A 20,322-nucleotide genomic window follows, 5' to 3' on the forward strand; every position below is an offset into this window, starting at 1 on the left:
GCATCAGAATGAATGATTCAAAGTTTGAAGTAAGGTTTTTTGGCTGAATGAATGTTTAGTGGGATGGGTGCCAACCTCGAAACCTGCCCGTCAAGTGTTTGCATCCTGGTAGGACCTACTAAGCCTTTACTTCCTCTGAAGGGAACAAATTGAGAGCTATCATGTTGCATTAGTATACATCATTGTCTATTTAATTTAGTACCTACCCACCTTATGCTTATGGGTGCGAGGCATGTGGAATGCTGGTGTTGTTGGTAGAGGAGGACGGTTGGGGGCGTGGTTACCCGTTAACAGGTGATGGTTGGCAGGCTTCTGTGCAATCAATAAAGATCGCGTCACCTCAACTGGTTCCATGTGTCTCGCTTACCCCACTCCCCCATCATATTAGCTAAACATAAAATGCCACCTATTAAAGCCACAAGTGCCAATAAAGTGATAGAACTATATAAATAACCATTATTCAATGTTACTGTTCATTCGCCTCTTAGGTTGTCATTTTTAGAGCTATGACTTCCTTGATTTGTATCAGACAAGAGTTTGCTCCCAAATCGGAATAACAATAGCAGCCAAACCACTCAGCTATCTATATCAAATACAGATCTGTTCTTTGCAGCGGGCATAATAACCCTCCGCACTACTATATGGCGAGTCAAAACTGCAACTAGACAAAACTCTAATTTCTCTTTCCAGCAGTGTTAGAAATGGGGTTTCTGGTTGGTGTGATCTATGTGATGTCATGACAAGTGCCTTGTGGCACAGTGATTTATGTGGTTATGGTCTATTGTGTTTTATCTACAATACAGAGGCTATTTATACATAACCTTGTGTGGAGTCTCTTTTCCTGGTGTGCCTAGTGTGTCACCGGTGTATGTGTGTGTATGTTGCTCCTGAAACGCTTTATACATTGCCTCTGGGATAAGCCTGAATGCTCTGCCAAGCTACCTAGGGGGGTGAATGGGGTAACCCCCTTACCCTGACTAGAGTGGTGTGTTCTGCCTGACTTAGGTGAATACCCAAGTCAACCAGAAACCCCATTTCTAACTAGCAGGAAAATTAATCACGAGTTTTCTTGACAATTTTATTGTTGCCTGAAATCTGGACCACATGGAACTCTGCATAAGCTGTTTTTAATTTGTGTTATTGCTAAAGGCAGGGCCCCCCCTGAGGTCAGGGCACTCCCAGGTTAGCGTCCAGTGCGGCCGCACCGGCCGCATCACCCTAAAGCCGGCCCTGGTAGCATAACACAAAATGATGGGGTCCACAGCAGAATGGGGGCTCTGTATCTCCCATACCATATATTTATTGGCCAGGCTGCGGGGGCCTGGATTACATCCCTGACTGACTTTCGGCAAATGATTTCCAGCAACTGTTTTGTGGACTAAGCAACATTAGTTCTGTATGATCTCACTTACATCTAGGCAAAATTGGTTTTTTCCTCCTCTAGTAAAAGGTATAACTTTGTCAAAATGTATACAAATTTCAAAAAAATACATTTCATCAGTCATCTGCATGAAAACTGTATCCGAAGGCATACCTCTTTTACGAAGTCGTGCAAGATTTAAGCGGGAAACAGTTTAGAGTGCAAAAAGTCTTGACACTGTGGCACACTTCAGTCTTACAGGTCCTAAGAAACGTTTTCTGGGGTGATTTATTTGCGGAGTAGAGTAAGTATCTCATACTTGGATTATCCTCTTGGTAAAGGATGAATTACATTTGTATTCTATATTTTCTCGCTTGCGAGACTCTTGTGATCAGTAATGGACTTGGAACCCATCCCTCGCTTACCATTTGTTGGCATCACTGTTGCTCTTCTTTGCTGCCTTCCCACTGGGCAGCACTTGCCTTGCGTCACTTGATTTTCTTTCCGTGGCCCACGGACTAGGTACACATTAGAAAGCTTTGATTAGTGGCCCTCCGCTGGCCATCTGCTACTTGCACTTTGTTATAGCACTTCAAAAACATTTTTTCCCACGCCTTCCTGTTTCTTCTCCTCTTTTACCCCCCTCCCAACAGAAGTAAAGAGCGCTATGAAGGGGCCAGCGCTGGTAGCTTAATAGTGCTTTTTAAAATCATCCCACGCCCCGGATTGGAGTGCAGGAGTTTTTCCTCTTGCAAAAATATCATGGGGTATATTATCAAGATAGGTGATCAAATTATCGCCACTTTAGCGGCAGAAAACTATCTCTAAAGCGGCGATAATGGGCTTGATAATATGCTCTATGGAATTCCAATTGAAGCCCATGTTGGATGTCCTTCACATCTAACATGGGCTTCAATTGGAATTCCATAGAGTATATTATCAAGCCCATTATCGCCGTTTTAGCGGCAGTTTTCTGCTGCTAAAGCGTCGATAATTGTATCGCCTTTCTTGATAATATGCCCCCATATTCTTAACAAAACTCTCAAAGTAATTGTCATGTATTGCCCATAAGGGTAGAGTGTTGCTTGTGTGTATTTCATTTCTATGTATTGTCGCCAAGGGCGAAGTGTTGTTTTTGTGTATTTAGGCGGACCGACTCTCTGCTTTTTTGTGGTTATTTTTTAGACAAAACACCTGCTTCAAGTTTGTTATCGTATTTCTGCCAGATATGAAGCTTGTCTGGCTTTTTATGAATTAGTTTAGGAGTTACACCGGTAAATGTTGTTACCAACACCCTATTAAGACTCTTTGCATCTCTTTAGTAAGGAGAACTATTTGTTCCTCTAACATTCAATCTTATATTTGTCCGACTGGGAAGCAACATACGAGTTGCCTCCCTTAACATCTGCATCAATACACTTCATTATACAAGCAGCAACATTTTTGATGGCCCTTCCCGGAGGATGCAAAGTTCCTTTTATGGCCAAGGGCCTGATTAATCAAAGGGGAATCCATTCAAGAAGGCAGCCGATGGCGACCTGCTTTGTCCCGGGGACCCCCAGTTGAATTGATGGTTTGTTAAATTCTAGCTGAAGGTCCAGCAAAGACTGCCTCACAATACAATATACCCAGCCCAGAGGACCCAAACTGCAACTTAAGAAAAATTGACATATTACCCTTCAGAACAGTACGACCTTCTAACAGGTAACACTGCTGCAGGTTCTGGTCACCATAACTCTGAAACCTCATATTTTCTTTTAACAAACAGATACTTTTAAATATGAATGTGAAAGACTCCATTTTAAACTTGTTATTTTTATGCAAGATATCGAACTACGTAAAAACATCTTGTCAAATTTATTGCAATGGTTTTAAGTAACTTAGCAATTATTTAATGAACTTAAACTTAAACCTATGTTTTTGCAATTTACAGGCTTTACAACTACAAAAGCACTTTGAATATCGAGTCCACAGTCCCTTATTGGTATGGCACTATTTTATCCATTATCAGAGCCATGATTTCTGGTTGACAATCCCCATGGTCATGACACCTGTCCTCTTTGCTCTTCCTGTGCTCTACCACCCTTTAGCGATTTCCGCAAAACATCTGCTTGGAGATTAATTTCAAGAACTTTTTGATGTATGTAGATTTACTGAAATATTGGAGGACTGCTATATCTACTCAGTTTCAGCTCGCTTGTGGTAATGAACAGTGAATATAAAATAATATATGTGCATTGACGGAATGTAGTGATCATAAGATACTGCTTAATATGGTCATCGGATCTGAACAATGAACATGGCACAAAATATTTGTTTAGTAAATGCAATTGACCTCAACAGCTCACAAAAATGTCGCCTACTGGTAAAATATGAATGCTCAGGATAAAACATCAGGGGTCTTGATTTGGAAAGGTTTGCTTAGACAGATATTTGATGAATACCTTTCACACAGATATTTTCCGATCTAAACCAATAAAGAACCTTCATCGACATGCATTTGGAAGTAAACCAGTCGATAAATTCTTGGAAAGGTGATCAATTGATGATTTCAGAAACAAGTACATTGCCAATTTTTCCATCTACATCCTAATTGAATTAAGAATAGATTTCATCTCTCTACTCTGACCTCACCAAACTCACAGTAGAACCAATTATTAGTTGGCATTAGAACAAGTGAGGTTTAATGGTGGCCAGCATCAGAATTTGGAAAACAATAGGTGCCAGGGCCCTCGTCAGGAGGCACTACCTCTTGCAACACACAATTTCCCAGCTATGCTGTTGATGCTAGTAACAACACAACTTCTAATCATCACACTTCAACAATTGTGACAATTTGGACGGTTCCGGGCCCCCAAAGCCATAAGAATGGCTTGGGCGACATGTAATTGTAATTTATAATGTATATTAAATTAATAATTATCTGTTGTTGTGGTCATCTCTAAATTAGCCAGACAACGCCACTTTTTGGCAGACTGTTACAAGCGCCAGTGCTGACAATTAAGTGCCGGTGCAGAGCACCGGAAAACACTGGCTCAAATAAAGCACTGGCAGACAGAATGAGATTGCCTTTTGTTAATGGCTGGTCTTTTTTGTTATAGGTGCTACCAAAGATATGGGGAAGATGCTTGGAGGAGATGAAGAGAAAGATCCCGATGCCCAGAAGAAGATGGAAGAGCAGCAAGAAGCCCTCCGACAGCAAGAAGAGGAAAGGAAAGCAAAATATGCCAAGATGGAGGCCGAGCGAGAATCCATGCGGCAAGGTATCCGGGATAAGGTATGTGTAAAGATATGAGGCGACTCATCTTTCATACTCTTAGAAGAATAAGGCACACCTTTGAACCTCATGTGATATACTAGCCAATTAATTAATTGTCAGGTGCATTTATTTAATGTATACTCAACAGCACTGCCTTCTGTTTCTTTGCGCTTTGGGGCGCACCATCCTCTCGTTGTCTACGAGGGGTGTAACAAAGGCCTCCGCAGCCCCCGCGGTGTGGAGGCCCCCAGACATACCCGTACTGGGAGGGGCCCCCTCAGCACCTACTGTTCAGAGTGTGAGGGGCCCTCTCAGCATATTTTTCAGGGGGGCCTTCATGTTTTGTTACGCCACTGTTTCCTACCGTGAAATTTCTATCTCTTATGAATGCTTCATTTAAATATGTTGGTGCATATTCTCAAGAAACGGAGTTACAATTATCCCCGCTATAGTGGCAGAAAACTGCTGCTAAACCGGCGATAATGGGCTCGATAATATGCTCTATGGAATTCCAATTGAAGCCCATGTTAAATGTGAAGGACATCTAACATAGGCTTCAATAGGAATTCCATAGAGCTTATAATCAAGTCCATTATCGCCGTTTTAGCTGCAGTTTTCTGCCGCTACAGCGGCGATAATTTTATCGCCTGTCTTGATAATATGCCCCGTTGTTTGGGAGCCTGCAGTGAATGTCATATCCAGTTAGTTAACACGGAAGGTTCTACACGAGGACATTTATGCACTGCCAGAGGCAGGCTTCTCTGTGACTCGCTTCTGTTTTCCGTCGGGATCTGAACTGATACACAACCCACTTGTGTCAATAAGAAAACTCTGATGTACTGTGGGTCATGCCTTTGAAAATAATTCATGCAGCTTGGTAGTAAGAGCAGGTTTCTGGAGTACTCACCAGAACAGACCTGCCATTTTAAAACGAAAAGCGGAGCAGGGAATTTACATTCTAAAGCACCCGAGGCTGATAAACATTCCTTCTGAAAGTACAATCTGTCAGTCTGACTCATTAGGCCTGGAAAACGTTTTACACATGATCAGCAAAACCAGTCTTTTTTTAGCCTTACGAGAGCACTGTTTTATATTGACCTATTTTGAAACTCACAGTGAATGAACTTCTTCGTACCTGACTCAAATCCAGGCCAATGTTCTTAATCCTAAAAATACAGGCTGATTTACAAGTTGGGCTCGTCACGAGCACAGCGGCGCCGCAGCCTCACCCCCACCCCCCCCGCATCACGAGGGAATTACCCCCGCAGGGAAGGGGTTAACATGGAGCCTCACTGGCTGGAACATTAGAGTGTGTTACTCATGGAGGCAAGCAAAAGAAAAGCATTAAGGACTATATCACTGAAATAGGGCTTGCCTACCCGGTTCACACATTTATAGCGGTGCTGCAGATAGCGTTGGACTGGCCTATAGGACATTCTGACACTGCCAGATGGGCTGGCTTGAAAGAGCCAGTCTGTGGACAAGGTTTTCTGGTCCCGTTTCCCCCCGAAAAAGTTCCCCACACTGGCTCTTTCAAGCTGGTCCAACTATAAGTACCAGAGTCCCAGACAAGCCGGTCCAGCACTGGTTGCAGAACAATGGGAGAATGTAGGAGCATGATAAAGAAAGCGTAAGAAAGGGCAACTCGGTCACCCACTGAAGGGCAAACGGGTATGGGATGTAGCGCAGGCTGCGATTGGAAGAACGAGTCAGAGACATATTGTGTTTTGGGAGGCACCGGGAATGGCCTGAGAGATTCCTAGGATGGTCTTCCAGTCTATGTGATAGACGTGCAGCAGCATGTGTATAAAGGTACATGTATAAGTACATGTTTGATGGTATCTGTCGTGTCGCTCCACAGCAAAGGATCACGACACACCGGTAAGCTTTCGTAATTCTTTATTTATTTATTCAGTATACAAATCGTATGTCTGATGACCTTCCTGCTGTCCCACTGCCCTCGTTGTTTGTGTCCTCATGCCCCCGACCGGATGTGGTGTCCGATGACCTTCCTGGCCATCGCCCATCCCCAGGTCCTAGTGTCCACTTCCAGGACACTACAGTATCTATCAAAACACACAGCTTGCAGTGGCGTAAGGAAACCATAGAAGGCTCCACTGCAAGGGATGGGCCCCCTCCCAATACCCATACTCCTGAGTTGACATGCTAGTGGGGGCACCCCTTCTACCTAATAGGTGGCATTGGGCCTCCTGTATCACATAGGGGTTAGAGGGTGTCCCTTACCTCCTCCCGCCCGATGTCATGACAATGTTGGATGCAGCCGCGGTCGGTAGTAGGTGTAACTGCAGGGCGGTGACGTGGGGAGGGGCAGGGTGGACGGTAGTAAACTATGGATTACGGAGGTTTACAGGTAAGTTCACATATAAATTAATAAAACAAATTTTGTTGCGTGCACTGCATCGCATTTGGGGATGCAGTGCACGCAACAAAATTTGTTTTATTAATTTATATGTTAACTTACCTGTAAACCTCCGTAATCCATAGTTTACTACCCCCCCACGCTGCCCCTCCCCCTCCCCAGTCACCGCCCTGCAGTTACTCCTACTACCGACCGCGCCTGGTTGGATGTGTGGGAGCTGCATTGTGCAAGATATGTGCTGTGTTGATGCTCCCATATTGCAGAAAGGAGTTGATATGTAAATGGTCCAGAGGCAAAGTGCATGCTATGAGAGAGTGAATCTCCCTTCTATATTTGTAAAGAGTGCCACTTCTGCTGGATTTGATCCAGACTAAAGGCCAGTTGTATCCCCGGTCTCTACTCTGCCACTGTTAGGGACAACTCTTCTACACAATTGAGGTGGCTGCTGGGCCATGGTGGAGCAGTATCATGGTTGTGCTACCATCATACTGTTGTCCTTTTTCTCTATTTGGCTATATAAGGCAACCTAGTGGTTGTCCGTAATTACAGCTTGTAGTAACATACGTGTGTGTGAGTGTGTGTGTAGCCCCAGGAATGAGTATTTCTTGGCACTCCCATTTGTGCCACTCCTCTTTACTGGCAACGAGGGGTGATATCAGGAATTCAATGGTCTCTCCACATATATATCATCCCTGGCCCTGCCTTCCTTCAAGCCTACAATATGTGCAGGCCATATACCACATGGTTTCCCGAGGTTTCCTGATAGACCTTAGAGCAAATCACGCCCTCAGGAGGGCAACTCAACAGGGTGGTGGGTCCACAGGCTGCAAGACTTACAGAGACACTTGTCCTTCACTAAGACTCACGTTATTACAATGGAATCCTAATAGCCTTCTAATTCTATGTAGCAGTCCATGGAGGGAACCAGAAATCACTGAGGCACAAAAACGACAGTACAGGTGGCTGACCAGGGCCAGCTTTAGCGCTGGTGGCACCCAGTGCGACAATCTTTTTTGGCGCCCCCCCCCCCCCAATGACCTCCTCCTCAGATTCCCTCACTACCACCTGGAAAAGTGTCCCTCATCGCTCCTTAGCCCCTCTCTCACAAACATTTCATTTGTTTTAAAGTGCTGGTAAAGTCTGACTTTACTAATCTACTCAGCTATCAACATAAAATTCAGATCTGTTCTTTGCACTAGCATATTAACCCTCTGCGCTACTTTATGGCTTATCAAAATTGTCACTAGACAAAACTTCGATCTCTATCAGGAACATTAGTCACAAGAGTTATCATGGCATTTTTATTACTGCCTGAAAGCTGGATGCCCAAGGAACTCTGCAGTAGGTGCTTTAAATCTTAAATTATGCTAAACAAATCGCCCCCCTCAGGTCAGTGCCACCCCCCAGTCGGCGCCCAGTGCGGCTGCACCAGTCGCACTGCCCTAAAGCCGGCCTATGGCTGACATCATCTATGAGCTAATGAAGCTACTGTTTGGCCTCCCATCATACTGACCACTAGTGTCTGAATTGAATATTGGGAATTGTCACCCTGATCTAACTTGGTAGGTTCCTGATGGCCAGCTTGAAGAAGCATAGGTGTTGTGTCTTTGTTACCATTAGCAGCATCACACACCTCCTCTTTAATTGGAGGAAGGGAGCTAGGTGAAATGACTTTCTGTCAAAGTATCAATCTGAACTCCTTGGTCAGTTTGGACTGAATTAGCATCAACATGACAACTTGACTGACGTATGGCTCTGTTGTGTGGTTACAAACCCTGCGATCCGTGAAATCCCTGGTTTGCCACGGCACAATATCTTTCCTGGAAAAGAGGGTTTGAAACCCTTTCCAAATTGCAAACAGGAGGTGGTATAAAAGGAATTTACATCTCCAAATTGTGACCCATAATGGGTTGTAGCAATGCTTTGTGACTCCTATTACAGTCGGGAACCATTGCCAGATGCTGACACCCAGGGTGGGGTTGTGTCTGAATTGCAAAGGAAAAGTTGCCCTCATTGGAAAGCTTCCCATTTCGGAATAGTGTGGGGTAGCCTTGGGAAGAGCAGGCAGTGTCTTTACAAATGTGAAACATATTTTTTCAAAAGTAGTATTTGTCCCTTTAAGGGACATAGGTGGTTTTTAAAGATAAAGCTTTGTCTTAGGAAATGTGAACCTTAAGATGGACTTTTGCTGTAGCTTTTAAGGTATCATTTTTGCATTTTAGTCTATCACAGGACATCACAAACAGCAATCTGCCTAAATAATATTCAGCGGGAAGGTCATATTAGGTCACAGCCCATATCACATCCTCATTGCCAATAGACCTAACTCATGAATATTAATGAGGTAGGTTGCAATTTATGACCCACTACGATTCGCTGCTATTACAGGGATGGTGGCCTGCTGGGGTCAGCAGACCACTGTGTTTGTGATTGCTTTTTAAATAAAGCAATCTTCTTTTTTTTTTAAACACAGTCATTTTTTCTTAAAGGAAAACAGGATGCATTTATAAAGAAAAAAATGAAACGTTTAAGTTTTATTTTTCCTGGACCACTGCCTCCTCTTCAAAAATATTTATTCAACCATTCTCAAAGAGTAAGGGGTCTCATGGGGAGCCCTTCCTGTTTGCAAATGGGTTACCACCAACTTTGAGTTGGTGGTTAAGTGTGAATTTTGTGTGACCGCATTTTTGGTTGCAAAACAGTCGTACATACAAATGGAAATCGGCATTTGGAATGGATGACCTAAAAACGCCCCTTCCAAATACCGATTTGCAAACCGGAATTGGGATTCTGGAAATGGGCCATTTGCGCCCTCTAAAAGGCTTTGCACATCCACCCCATAGTTACTGTTTTCTTTGAATCTTTTTGCATCTAGCAAGCCCCTTTATGGTGAAGACTGTCGGCTAATGCAAGCAGAAGATATAAATAATAACCACGCTTGTCAATTTACATTGTAATTGTATCTTTTACTGCATTAGTATCCCGCTGTGAAGTTCCATTCAATTTCGTTCTTTTTTCTTACAAGATCAGCATGTTAGTAAAACTATTCTCTATCATCTGTTCCAACAGAGATGTTGTAAATGTTTGACTTATCCTAGATAGCAAAACCAATATCTTTCCTTGAGCTTTGTGGTTGTATATGTCTCCGCACTGGATTGGTCGACCCACAAAGAGTCCGGGAATAATGGAACCTTGCGGCTGCATGGGTATTCTTGATTGATGGAAAGCTGCAGGCCTGCTCTACTTAGCATTCATTTGGATACTACTGCAGCCTCAAAGCAGCTGGTGGCTAATGAAGTATGTGTTCCATGAAAATGTTGACCCCCCTCAAGGGGACAGGGAGCCTTGGAAAAAAGGTCGCCTGTCTATTAATAGCAACTTTCCCCAAGGTGTAATTCAGGTCAGCCTTAAGCAAGGGCATGTTCAGGAGAAGGGAGTGTTATAAAGGATATAAGAAAAGGAACTTCTGTCAGGTTGGGGAATCAGGACCGTCAATGAAAAGCGAACAGGGTATCATTTCATGTAAATATTATTTACATTCTGATGCCAAGTTATCAAAAGGTACATTAAAAGTTACATTTTTTACCAGCTTCCCCAAGTGTTACACATTAGAGATAATTTTCACATTGGTAAAAGCCCTTTTTTTTTGGCAAGAAGAGGACATGTTTTACCAAGTGCTAAAGGTTTATGGCACATGCAGTGGTGCAACACAAAATGATGCCCCCCGCAGAGTGTGAAGGGGAGAACTTAGCCTTACAAATACTCATTGGATGGGGCCCACTGTGATGGGCTGGAGGCCACTGGCGTAATGAAAGTTATGGAGCTCTCATGACTGAGTACGGTGCTGAGGGGGCCCCCTGCAGCTCAGGGCCCCCCTGCACCGCGGGGGCTGCGGGGGCCTGTGTAATGCCCCTGCTGGGGGCCCTAGAGGTTTAGGTGTCCCCCGAATCGCAGGGGCTGCAGATTGTTTTAGCCCCTGGGCACATGTTGGTAGGATGACCTATAATATTTGGAGTTTTGTGTTTTAATATTGGCCCATTCCAACTCCAAGTGGGCCTATAAATCGATCCCATTATTGTAAATTTATAACGACTTACTCATGCAGGGTTTTATTGTATTATTCTCAAAGCACTGTAATTGTACTGGCCTCTTGGCAAATGATTCACTGGCATAAGTGGAATTTACAGTCACAAAAATCCACAAATCATATGTGTCAATTCTTAGTAAATTTCACTTTGTCCCACAATTTCGTATTGTTGTTTGTGGTTTATAGTATGAAATGTATATAGTGCATACGCCAAAGCACTTCACAATATTTTAATGAGAAAGTAACTACAAAGAATTAAGGGGCATATTATCAAATAACGGCGTTAACATTTTCGACGCTTTAGCAGCAGAAAACTGCCGCTAAAGCGGCGATAATGAGCTTGATAATATGCCCTTGAGAATTCCCATAGAAGTTTATGTTCTGGTGTCAACATGGGCTTCTATTGGAATTCTCTGTGGCATGTTATCATGCCCATTATCGCCGCTTTAGCAGCAGTTTTCTACCGCTAAAGCGGCGCTAATGTTAACGCCGTGCTTGATAATATGCCCCTAACAAAGTATGAAGGATAATGGCCAATGAAAAATCAGATTAGAACAAGTGGGAACCCAACACAAAAGAAAGATAAAAACAATATATCATTAGAAAAAAATGAGCAGGAGCTGAAGTTATAAAAGTACAAATGAAATTATCCGGGGGCCTGATTCACAAAGTTAAGCATTTACGATTTTTGCTATTCACAAAGGGATTTACGACTAGTATTTTTACGAGTGCATAGTCTCTGCACATAAAATCCCTTTGTGAATAGCAAACAATCGTAAACTTACACAAAAGTGTACATTTTCGTTTGTAAATCTGACCCACAGATTCAGTCTTTATCAACCTCCTAATATTGAGGGGATACATACAGAGTCAGTAGATAGTTAGAGAGACGACAAAGTAGAACAATGTTCCAGGGTTTGAGTGACAACAGCAGAAAATAGCCAATGAAAAGTAAAGTCCAGTGGAGATGTTACTGCCGGCCAAAGAAAGCAGAAGAAGATGGGACAGAAACCAATGCATAGTCAGTGATGGACCGATGTCCTTGAGGCCTGGGCAGTAGAACAAGCAGTTGAATCCTCCTTTCCCACTGTAACAACAGTTGCCTTAACTACGTGCCTCACTCCTAAACCAGGGTGGGGAAGCAGAATTGTGGTGGAAATCATTCCTACCACCATCATAGCAGATTATCAGAGTTAAAGACACAGACCCCCATACCACCCCATTCAGACCACAGATTCAAACAATGTAGTTACTCAAGATACTACTCTGCCATCAACTGATCCAGGCAACATTGCTGCACGTTCAACTCAACCCCAGTACAAACTCTGGCACTCCAACAATTCTAGCCCAGCGGACACCAATTTTGTGGCAACAATAACACGCCACCACACAGCAGTAACACAGGGGCATATTATCAAGGACGGCGTTAAAAGTTATCTCCGGTTTAGCGGCAGAAAACTGCAGCTAAAGCAGCGATAATGGGTTTGATAATATGCCCTGGAGAATTCGAATAGAAGCCCATGTTCTGGTGTCAACAAGGGCTTCTACTGGAATTCTCCAGGGCATATTACCAAGCCCATTATTGCCGCTTTAGCAGCAGTTTTCTGCCACTAAACCGGCGATAATTTTAACGCCGTCCTTGATTATATGCCCCACAGAATCTAGGATCAGTAGCTGAATCTCCTGCATCAGCCTTCTGTGCCGAGCACTGTGAGCACAGTGGAGCAGTGTGCTCTGACAGATGTAGTCGTTGAGCAGGAATCTGCAGTGACAGACAGAAGTCAATAGAGTAACTCAGCGAACTCGGCCCAGACCCATATAATTCAGTGACTGCCTCCTCATTTGCTTACAGATCAGCTTAGAAAACATTTTATGAGCAATCAGGCCCCACCCTTCAAAAAATAGGATATTTAGTATATGGGGAGCATCAGCATAGTGATGCCAGTACCATAATAACGATGTCCTAATTCTGCATGGTGATCCTACAAAGTCACTTGTTGGAACTAAGAGCCGTTGAACATCCTTGCCCTTCTGGGTTCCTCTTAGCCTGCAATGGGGCAGATTTACGTTTCCTGGCGCATCCCTTCAAATCAGCAGGGATGCGCCAAGAAACGTGTGATACGCAATGCCATCATTGGGCCACCACGGATGCACCGCATTTAAAATGCGGCGCGCCATGGCGCAAGGTTAGGCGGATTCGTGTTGCATCTGCCGACGTAAGGTTGGCGCAGTGCTGGAGTTGGGTCGTGTGCGCGACGCAACTCCAGCACTGTGCCAACCCGGCCTATCTCCCACATGGTGCGTCACACCATAAGCCTGCTTCAAACAGGAGCAAAGGTTTGAAGCAGCGGGGTCGGAAAAGTGACTGAGTGAAATCTTGTAGATCTCACTGAGGTACTTTTCCAAGGTGTTCCTGCGCCAGAACGCCCACCCTGCGCCGGTACGCCTACATGAAACCTGACGCAGGTTTCATGTTGCGCAGGGCTTTACAACGTGACGCATCTCCCTAGATGCATCACGTTGTAAATACCCCGCAGCATGGCGCTAGCTTTACGCCGCCGCTGCGTCACAGAAGTGATGCAACGGCAGCACAAAAGTGGCGCACGGGGCTTGTAAATCTGCCCCATCGTCTATCCGGGGCTCAAAGAGTCTCCGGGATTTGCGCAGGGATTCTGCATATGCATTGCATCCTATGTGGGACCAGGGGAGGGGACATGTGAGCTACATCCATCTCAGAGTTAGCAGGCTGAACTGCCAGGCAATAGCCAGCCTTCCTCACTGCCAATTAATGTTACAATCTAATGGCGAGCACGACCCTGTTGTAAAATAATGTGAAGGGCGGGCATCTGGAGGGCATTAACCCAGCCCTTGCAATTGGCAGCCAGATGGCAGGTGGTGTAACCTGGCAAAACATGGGTACTTCCTCCATCCGCCTATCTGTAATGGAGGCCCTAAAGAGCTACAAAATGTATTCCACTGCAAACAAGACTTTACGTTTCAGCAAAGCTGAAAAAGCATCGTTAATTCAGTGAGATTAAAGATTAAAAGCATTGGTATTGACTCCGAGAACCACACATTGTAGAGGTTGGCAATGTTCTTTTCTTCAGAAACTACTTGGAAATCAGACGGAGAATTTTGAAAAAGAATTATTTTTCTTTACAGCCCTATTCCTTCTTGTAATGGGTAGATCAATTTATTTTGCCACGCATTCATTGTTCACCCGTTAGTTATTATCACAAATACATTTATTTCGGTGTCAAAGATTTTTTATATTTTTTCGTGCCAAATTTGGGTTGAGATGTGCTGATTCTCATTTTAAGAATGCATGCTGTAGCAAGAATCTGAAAGCCTTGCTTTTGCGCTGATAACATTCCCCCAGCCCTAAATTATAATATAATTTTAATAAACCAAAGTGAGTTTTTCCCAAACGAATATACTGGTAGTATAATGGGTTTCCGATAAGCTAAAATCGGGGCACAGTTGAATCAATAAGAATACGGATTAACAGCAACAACATGTGCTGTGACAAACACTTGTGCTCATTTTGGAAGTATCTACACATCCCCAGTTTGCTGCTATGTATGTTGACAAAATAAAACTTTGTTATTATTACCCACAATCCTTGGTATGTTGGTGCTAAGGGTCAGGGGCTTTTGAAAGTGAACAGATAGAATCTGTCTGGAGTGAAATATAAAATAATTGGGGTGGACAATGGAAGAAGAGGAGTCGATTCAAAGCAGGCCTGGGCCTCACAAGCCTCGGTTTGCAGCAGGTTTTTTTTTTCCTTTAGAGCCATATGAAGTGAATCTTCAATCGGAGATTTATCACGAAGAAGCCCCAAAGAAGGTTCACTGTGTGTCGACAGGTTAAGAGCTTCAAGCAAAAATAGCGAGCTTCCATCCTGGCATCCTATCATGTCCTGCAACTCTTAAGATGAAGGCATAGTGTGAAACTCAGGTGATTGTCAGTCTCTGTGACTGAATGCCATCTTTTCCTTTTCATTATTTACTCACAACTCACAACTGACGGAAAATAAATGGGCCATCCCTTTTTATGAGTGAGTATACCTATCTACCTATATATATATATATATATTATCTACTGGCGGTCGCCAGTAGATAGTTATAGTTAGGACCGTGTTTCCATAGGAAATCCGCAACATTCTATTTGGAATAACTTTGGCGCCGATTGACGAATCCTCGCGAAATTTTCAAAATAGGTGGGGCGCTCCGCTCCGCTCCTTCCCTGAAAGTCTCGGGGGGATTCGTCAAGCGGTGGCTGAGAAAAAGGGGGGTCACAAAACGTGTTTTCCCCATGCATTTTTCCATAGGACCTTTAGTCCAAGCTACAGCCCGAACGGCTGAACAGAATTTCTTTAAATTTGGCAGAGACGTAGTCCTCAGGTCAGGGATGTGCCTTTTGCAGGTCTGGTGTAAATCTGTTCGGTATTTCCTGAGAAAATAGCATTTAAAAGCATATATATATCTATAGGCGCGCTCCGTGCGCGTACGGTAAAACTTACCGTACGCGCACGCTGCCGTGCGTGAGCGTGATTCTGATTGGTTGTTAGATCTTAGTAAACATTCGAATCGGTCGAAACCAGGAAGTGTCGGCCACCATTTTGTCTCTCGCAGTGTGAGGGGATAAAAAACAAAGGTGGATAATGTGAAAAGGGAGCAGGGCGGACAGTTCCTTAACCCACTAGCCTTTGTCTGGGGGTCCCAGAAAGACCCCTAAGGGCCAAAATCTTTTAAAAATCTTTTACGAAAAATCGCGGAGTACGCGTGGCGTGCGCGTACGGTGTAAACGGAAAAATTCAGCGAATTACGTAACATGGGTGCTCGGTGCACGCACGGTGAAAAACCTTAAAAAAAATACATAACTTAGCATTTAAAAAACCGTACAAATTCATTGAAAAAACCATAGGTTTCACACACGTTATAGTTAGGAATTAGCATTTAAAAAACCTTGCAAATTCACTTAAAAAACCATAGGTTTCACACATGTTATAGATAGCTGGACATTTCACTCGTGAAAAACCATTGAAATTCCCCCGTTATAGTTAGTGCAGGCAACTATAACTCACGCGACCGCAATCCTCTGCTGATGACGTCAGATATTACATCACTGATGACATATGTGTCTTTCTGAAAAAAAAATATTTGTAATATATGTATAGCTAACAATTAATGGAAGAAGACATGGGTAAATAAGTGTCTAAATACAGTGATGTAATATCTGACGTCATCAGCAGAGGATTGCGGTCGCGTGAGTTATAGTTGCCTGCACTAACTATAACGGGGGAATTTCAATGGTTTTTCACGAGTGAAATGTCCAGCTAACTATAACATGTGTGAAACCTATGGTTTTTTAAGTGAATATATATATATATACACACACATAGATACACATAGATACAGATCTGTGTGTGTGTGTGTGTGTGTGTGTGTGTGTGTGTGTATATATATATATATATATATATATGTATATATTCACTGAAAAAACCATAGGTTTCAGAGACTTTATAGTTAGAAATTAGCATTTAAAAAACCTTAGAAATTCACAGAAAAAAACATAGGTTTCAGGGGTGTTAAAGTTAGCTGGCCATTTCACTCGTACAAAACCATAGAAATTCCTCCGTTATAGTTAGTTCTGCTAACTATAACTCGCGCGCCCGCAATGCACTGCTGATGATGTCACATATTGCATCATTCATGACATGGTCAGTGACATCACTGATGACATCACTGATGACTCCTGCTCCCGCGCATTCGCGACACATGCGCATTACGGTACAAGATGCTTGCACGGTGGCGAGTCCCGCGTGACGTCATATACGTGCTGGGGCGTGCTTGGTGTGCGACTCCCGGAAAAAAATGTTATGTTCCAAAATGATATGTATGTGTCTTTAATATACATATTAGGGCAAGTGATTATCTAAGATATTCATAAAAATAATATATTTGTACTTATAATAAACTTATATTATTTTTAAATATATTTTCGCGAAGTCGGGTGCGTGCATCGTGAGTGCAGAGAACCAGGTCAGCAGAGCTGCTCTAGAGCCAGAGAAACCAGGTCAGCAGAGCTGTTGTAGAGCCAGAGAACCAGGTCAGCAGAGCTGCTCTAGAGCCCAAGAAGCAGGTCAGCAGAGCTGCTCTAGAACCAGAGACCCAGGTCAGCAGAGTTGCTCTAGAGCCAGAGCCCCAGTCAGCAGAGCTGCTCTAGAGGCCTAGAACCAGGTCAGCAGAGCTGCTGTAGAGCCAGAGAAACCAGGTCAGCAGAGCTGCTGTAGAGCCAGAGAAACCAGGTCAGCAGAGCTGCTTTAGAGGGAGAGAACCAGGTCAGCAGAACTGCTTTAGAGCCAGAGAACCAGGTCAGCAGAGCTGCTCTAGAGCCAGAAAACCAGGTCAGCAGAGCTGCTTTAGAGCCATAGAACCAGGTCAGCAGAGCTGCTCTAGAGGCAGAGAACCAGGTCAGCAGAGCTGCTTTAGAGCTAGAGAACCAGGTCAGCAGAGCTGCTCTAGAGCCTAAGAACCAGGTCAGCAGAGCTGCTGTAGAGCCAGAGAAACCAGGTCAGTAGAGCTGCTTTAGAGCGAGAGAACCAGGTCAGCAGAGCTGCTTTAGAGGGAGAGAACCAGGTCAGCAGAGCTGCTTTAGAGCCAGAGATCCAGGTCAGCAAAGCTGCTCTAGAGGCAGAGAACCTGGTCAGCAGAGCTGCTTTAGAGGGAGAGAACCAGGTCAGCAGAGCTGCTCTAGAGCTAGAGAAACCAGGTCAGCAGAGCTGCTTTAGAGCGAGAGAACCAGGTCAGCAGAGCTGCTCTAGAGCCAGAGAAACCAGGTCAGTAGAGCTGCTTTAGAGCGAGAGAACCAGGTCAGCAGAGCTGCTTTAGAGCCAGAGATCCAGGTCAGCAAAGCTGCTCTAGAGGCAGAGAACCTGGTCAGCAGAGCTGCTTTAGAGGGAGAGAACCAGGTCAGCAGAGCTGCTCTAGAGCCAGAGAAACCAGGTCAGCAGAGCTGCTTTAGAGGGAGGTAACTCCAGTAAGTGCCACAGAACTGTGTTGCAGAAAGGGGGAGAAAGGGGCATGACCTCGGACCATCTCTCTGCAACGCAGCTCTGTTGTGCTTACTGGAGGTACCTGGTGGGCTAGTTGGCCACCAGGGACCTTCAGGATTCAAGGGGACTTAATAGGGATGTTATACTTAGAAATTAGCATTTATAAAACCTTAGAAATTAACCAGGGCTGTGGTACCTTTGCGACGAGAAATATCCAACGTTTTCAAGCCTTAATTTCTCAACAAATACTGTATGAATTTTAATCAAGTCACAAAAAGCACTATTTCTGGACCAATATCTAGCTTTCTCATCAATTTGTTGTAAATCCATTCAGCAGATTGTGCTGCAGCTGTTTCTATATTTCCTATAGAAAAATGAATGGGAAAACACATTTCAGGACCCCTCTTTTTCTTGGTCCCTGCTTGACAAATCCCCCTGAAACTTTCCAGTTAGGGGCTATGGTAAAAAAAACATTTTTGGGGGAAACTTTCATGATGATTTGTCAAACGATGCTAAAGCTATAAGTAAACCTAAAAAGGCACTTCCTATGGAAACACAATCCTAACATGCTACTGGTAAATTACAGCACTAGCAGTGCGACATGCATATTTTACATCATTGGCTGAACTCAGTATAGTTTTTATGTAACTCCGCAAAATTCTGTGGAGCGAAACTCTCTGAATTCCACCCACCCCTAGAAAAAAGAGGGTCATAATACACAACTACCCCATTGGGATTTTTTAACAGACCTGCAGCCCAAATGGCTGAACAGAATTACACCAAATGTGTATGAAAACTAGATCTTTATCCAGAAAGTATGCTTTTTGTGATTTGGTGTATAGCCATACAGTAGTCTTTAAAAAATTAAGACTCAGAATGACTGGGCGCGCAGGGCTCTTGCTGGAGTCCCACAAACACACAACTTTAAATAATAGAGAAATCTGATTGGGCAAGAGGGCCTCTTTTCCCGTCAGCCATCTCGCTACTGTTAGAGCGAGAAGCTCCTGCGAGCTCGGGCTCTGATTGGCTGCCCACAACATAAGGAGAAGTGTTGCAGCAGTCATTTCAGGACATTGGGACCCAGTCCCTGTGTCTTGAAAATTTAGAAAAATACGGTAAAACGAGGCAGTGTTGTGGTACTCACCCCCTGGATCATGTGGGGGGTTTGGTCTTCGCATTGACTCTATATGTGGAGGTCTTTTTGCTGGATTTAGATTTTTTATAACGACATGCTTGATTTATAGGAGAAAATAGTAACTTGGGGGTCTTACCTAATCCAACTTCACCTTTCGATATTAGTTCTGATTACTTATTTAATTGAGCGTTTCCTCATGTAACTGAGAGCCTGAAAAGATTGCCTGGATTCAATAATGTTGTTCAAAGTGTGGGTAAATGTGCAAGCAATGTATAGCAAGCAATCTGCTACATGCTAAACATTGTGAACCACATGCACAGGGTATGCATGCCCCACACGTGCATGCTCATATACAAATCAATAAAGAAAGGCAATAGATCAAAACTTTGCCTTCCATCTGGGTAAGGCAGGGACAGCAAGTTAAAGTCCCTATCTGCTGCCGGTGGGCACCAGCTCTACTTTCAAGTCGTTTAGTGCAATTTTGAAAGAAAATTTTCTGCTTAAGGCTGATACCGGGTAAATCCTAGGACTTCCAGTGAAGGGGCTAAATCATTATAACCTTAAATCTTCCGGCGAGCAGAACCAATTGCTCGTGGCTTGGATTTACCGCTGTCAAAATTGAAAGCTCTCGAAAGGAAATTGGCTTTGTAAAAGCAGTCACTATGGAGAAGGCTTGAGGTGTTTCAGTGTCAGGTGATGGGGCAGCCTAGTCCAAGGAAGGAGGACAGACTTATCAGTGTCTAAATCGTAAAAAACGTTATGTGACAAGTGAAATATTCAGTTTGAAGTTTTGAAAGGCCCGTTCCCCACACTGGATGCATTCAAAGGTGGCATCGCACCCCCGTGAGCTATTTCTTAGAAATGATTTCTCCAATAATATATGAGAAAATACTAAGAGCCAGATGTGCACATTTTTTTTCAGCTCGAAAACGGCCCGACTCGGGCTGTTTGTGACTTAAAAAGAGTTTTTTAAATGTATAAATCCCTATTTGCGATTTGGTATGCTATTACTGAATCAGAAATTGGGTTTGCGAGTAGCTATTG

General features: G+C 43.8%; 1 protein-coding gene across 1 annotated transcript in view; it reads left to right on the forward strand.

The window, feature by feature from the left end:
- CPLX1 (complexin 1) overlaps positions 1–20,322 on the forward strand; it is a 522,128-nt gene that overhangs the window by 281,444 nt on the left and 220,362 nt on the right. The window contains exon 3 of the mRNA XM_085641121.1: positions 4,462–4,637. Coding sequence (XP_085497247.1) covers positions 4,462–4,637 — 176 coding nt within the window. The remainder of the gene's footprint in view (positions 1–4,461; positions 4,638–20,322) is intronic.

The sequence above is a fragment of the Triturus cristatus genome, chromosome 2_2 (genome assembly GCF_964204655.1).
Source record: "Triturus cristatus chromosome 2_2, aTriCri1.1, whole genome shotgun sequence".
In the NCBI taxonomy this organism is placed as follows: Eukaryota; Metazoa; Chordata; class Amphibia; order Caudata; family Salamandridae; genus Triturus; species Triturus cristatus.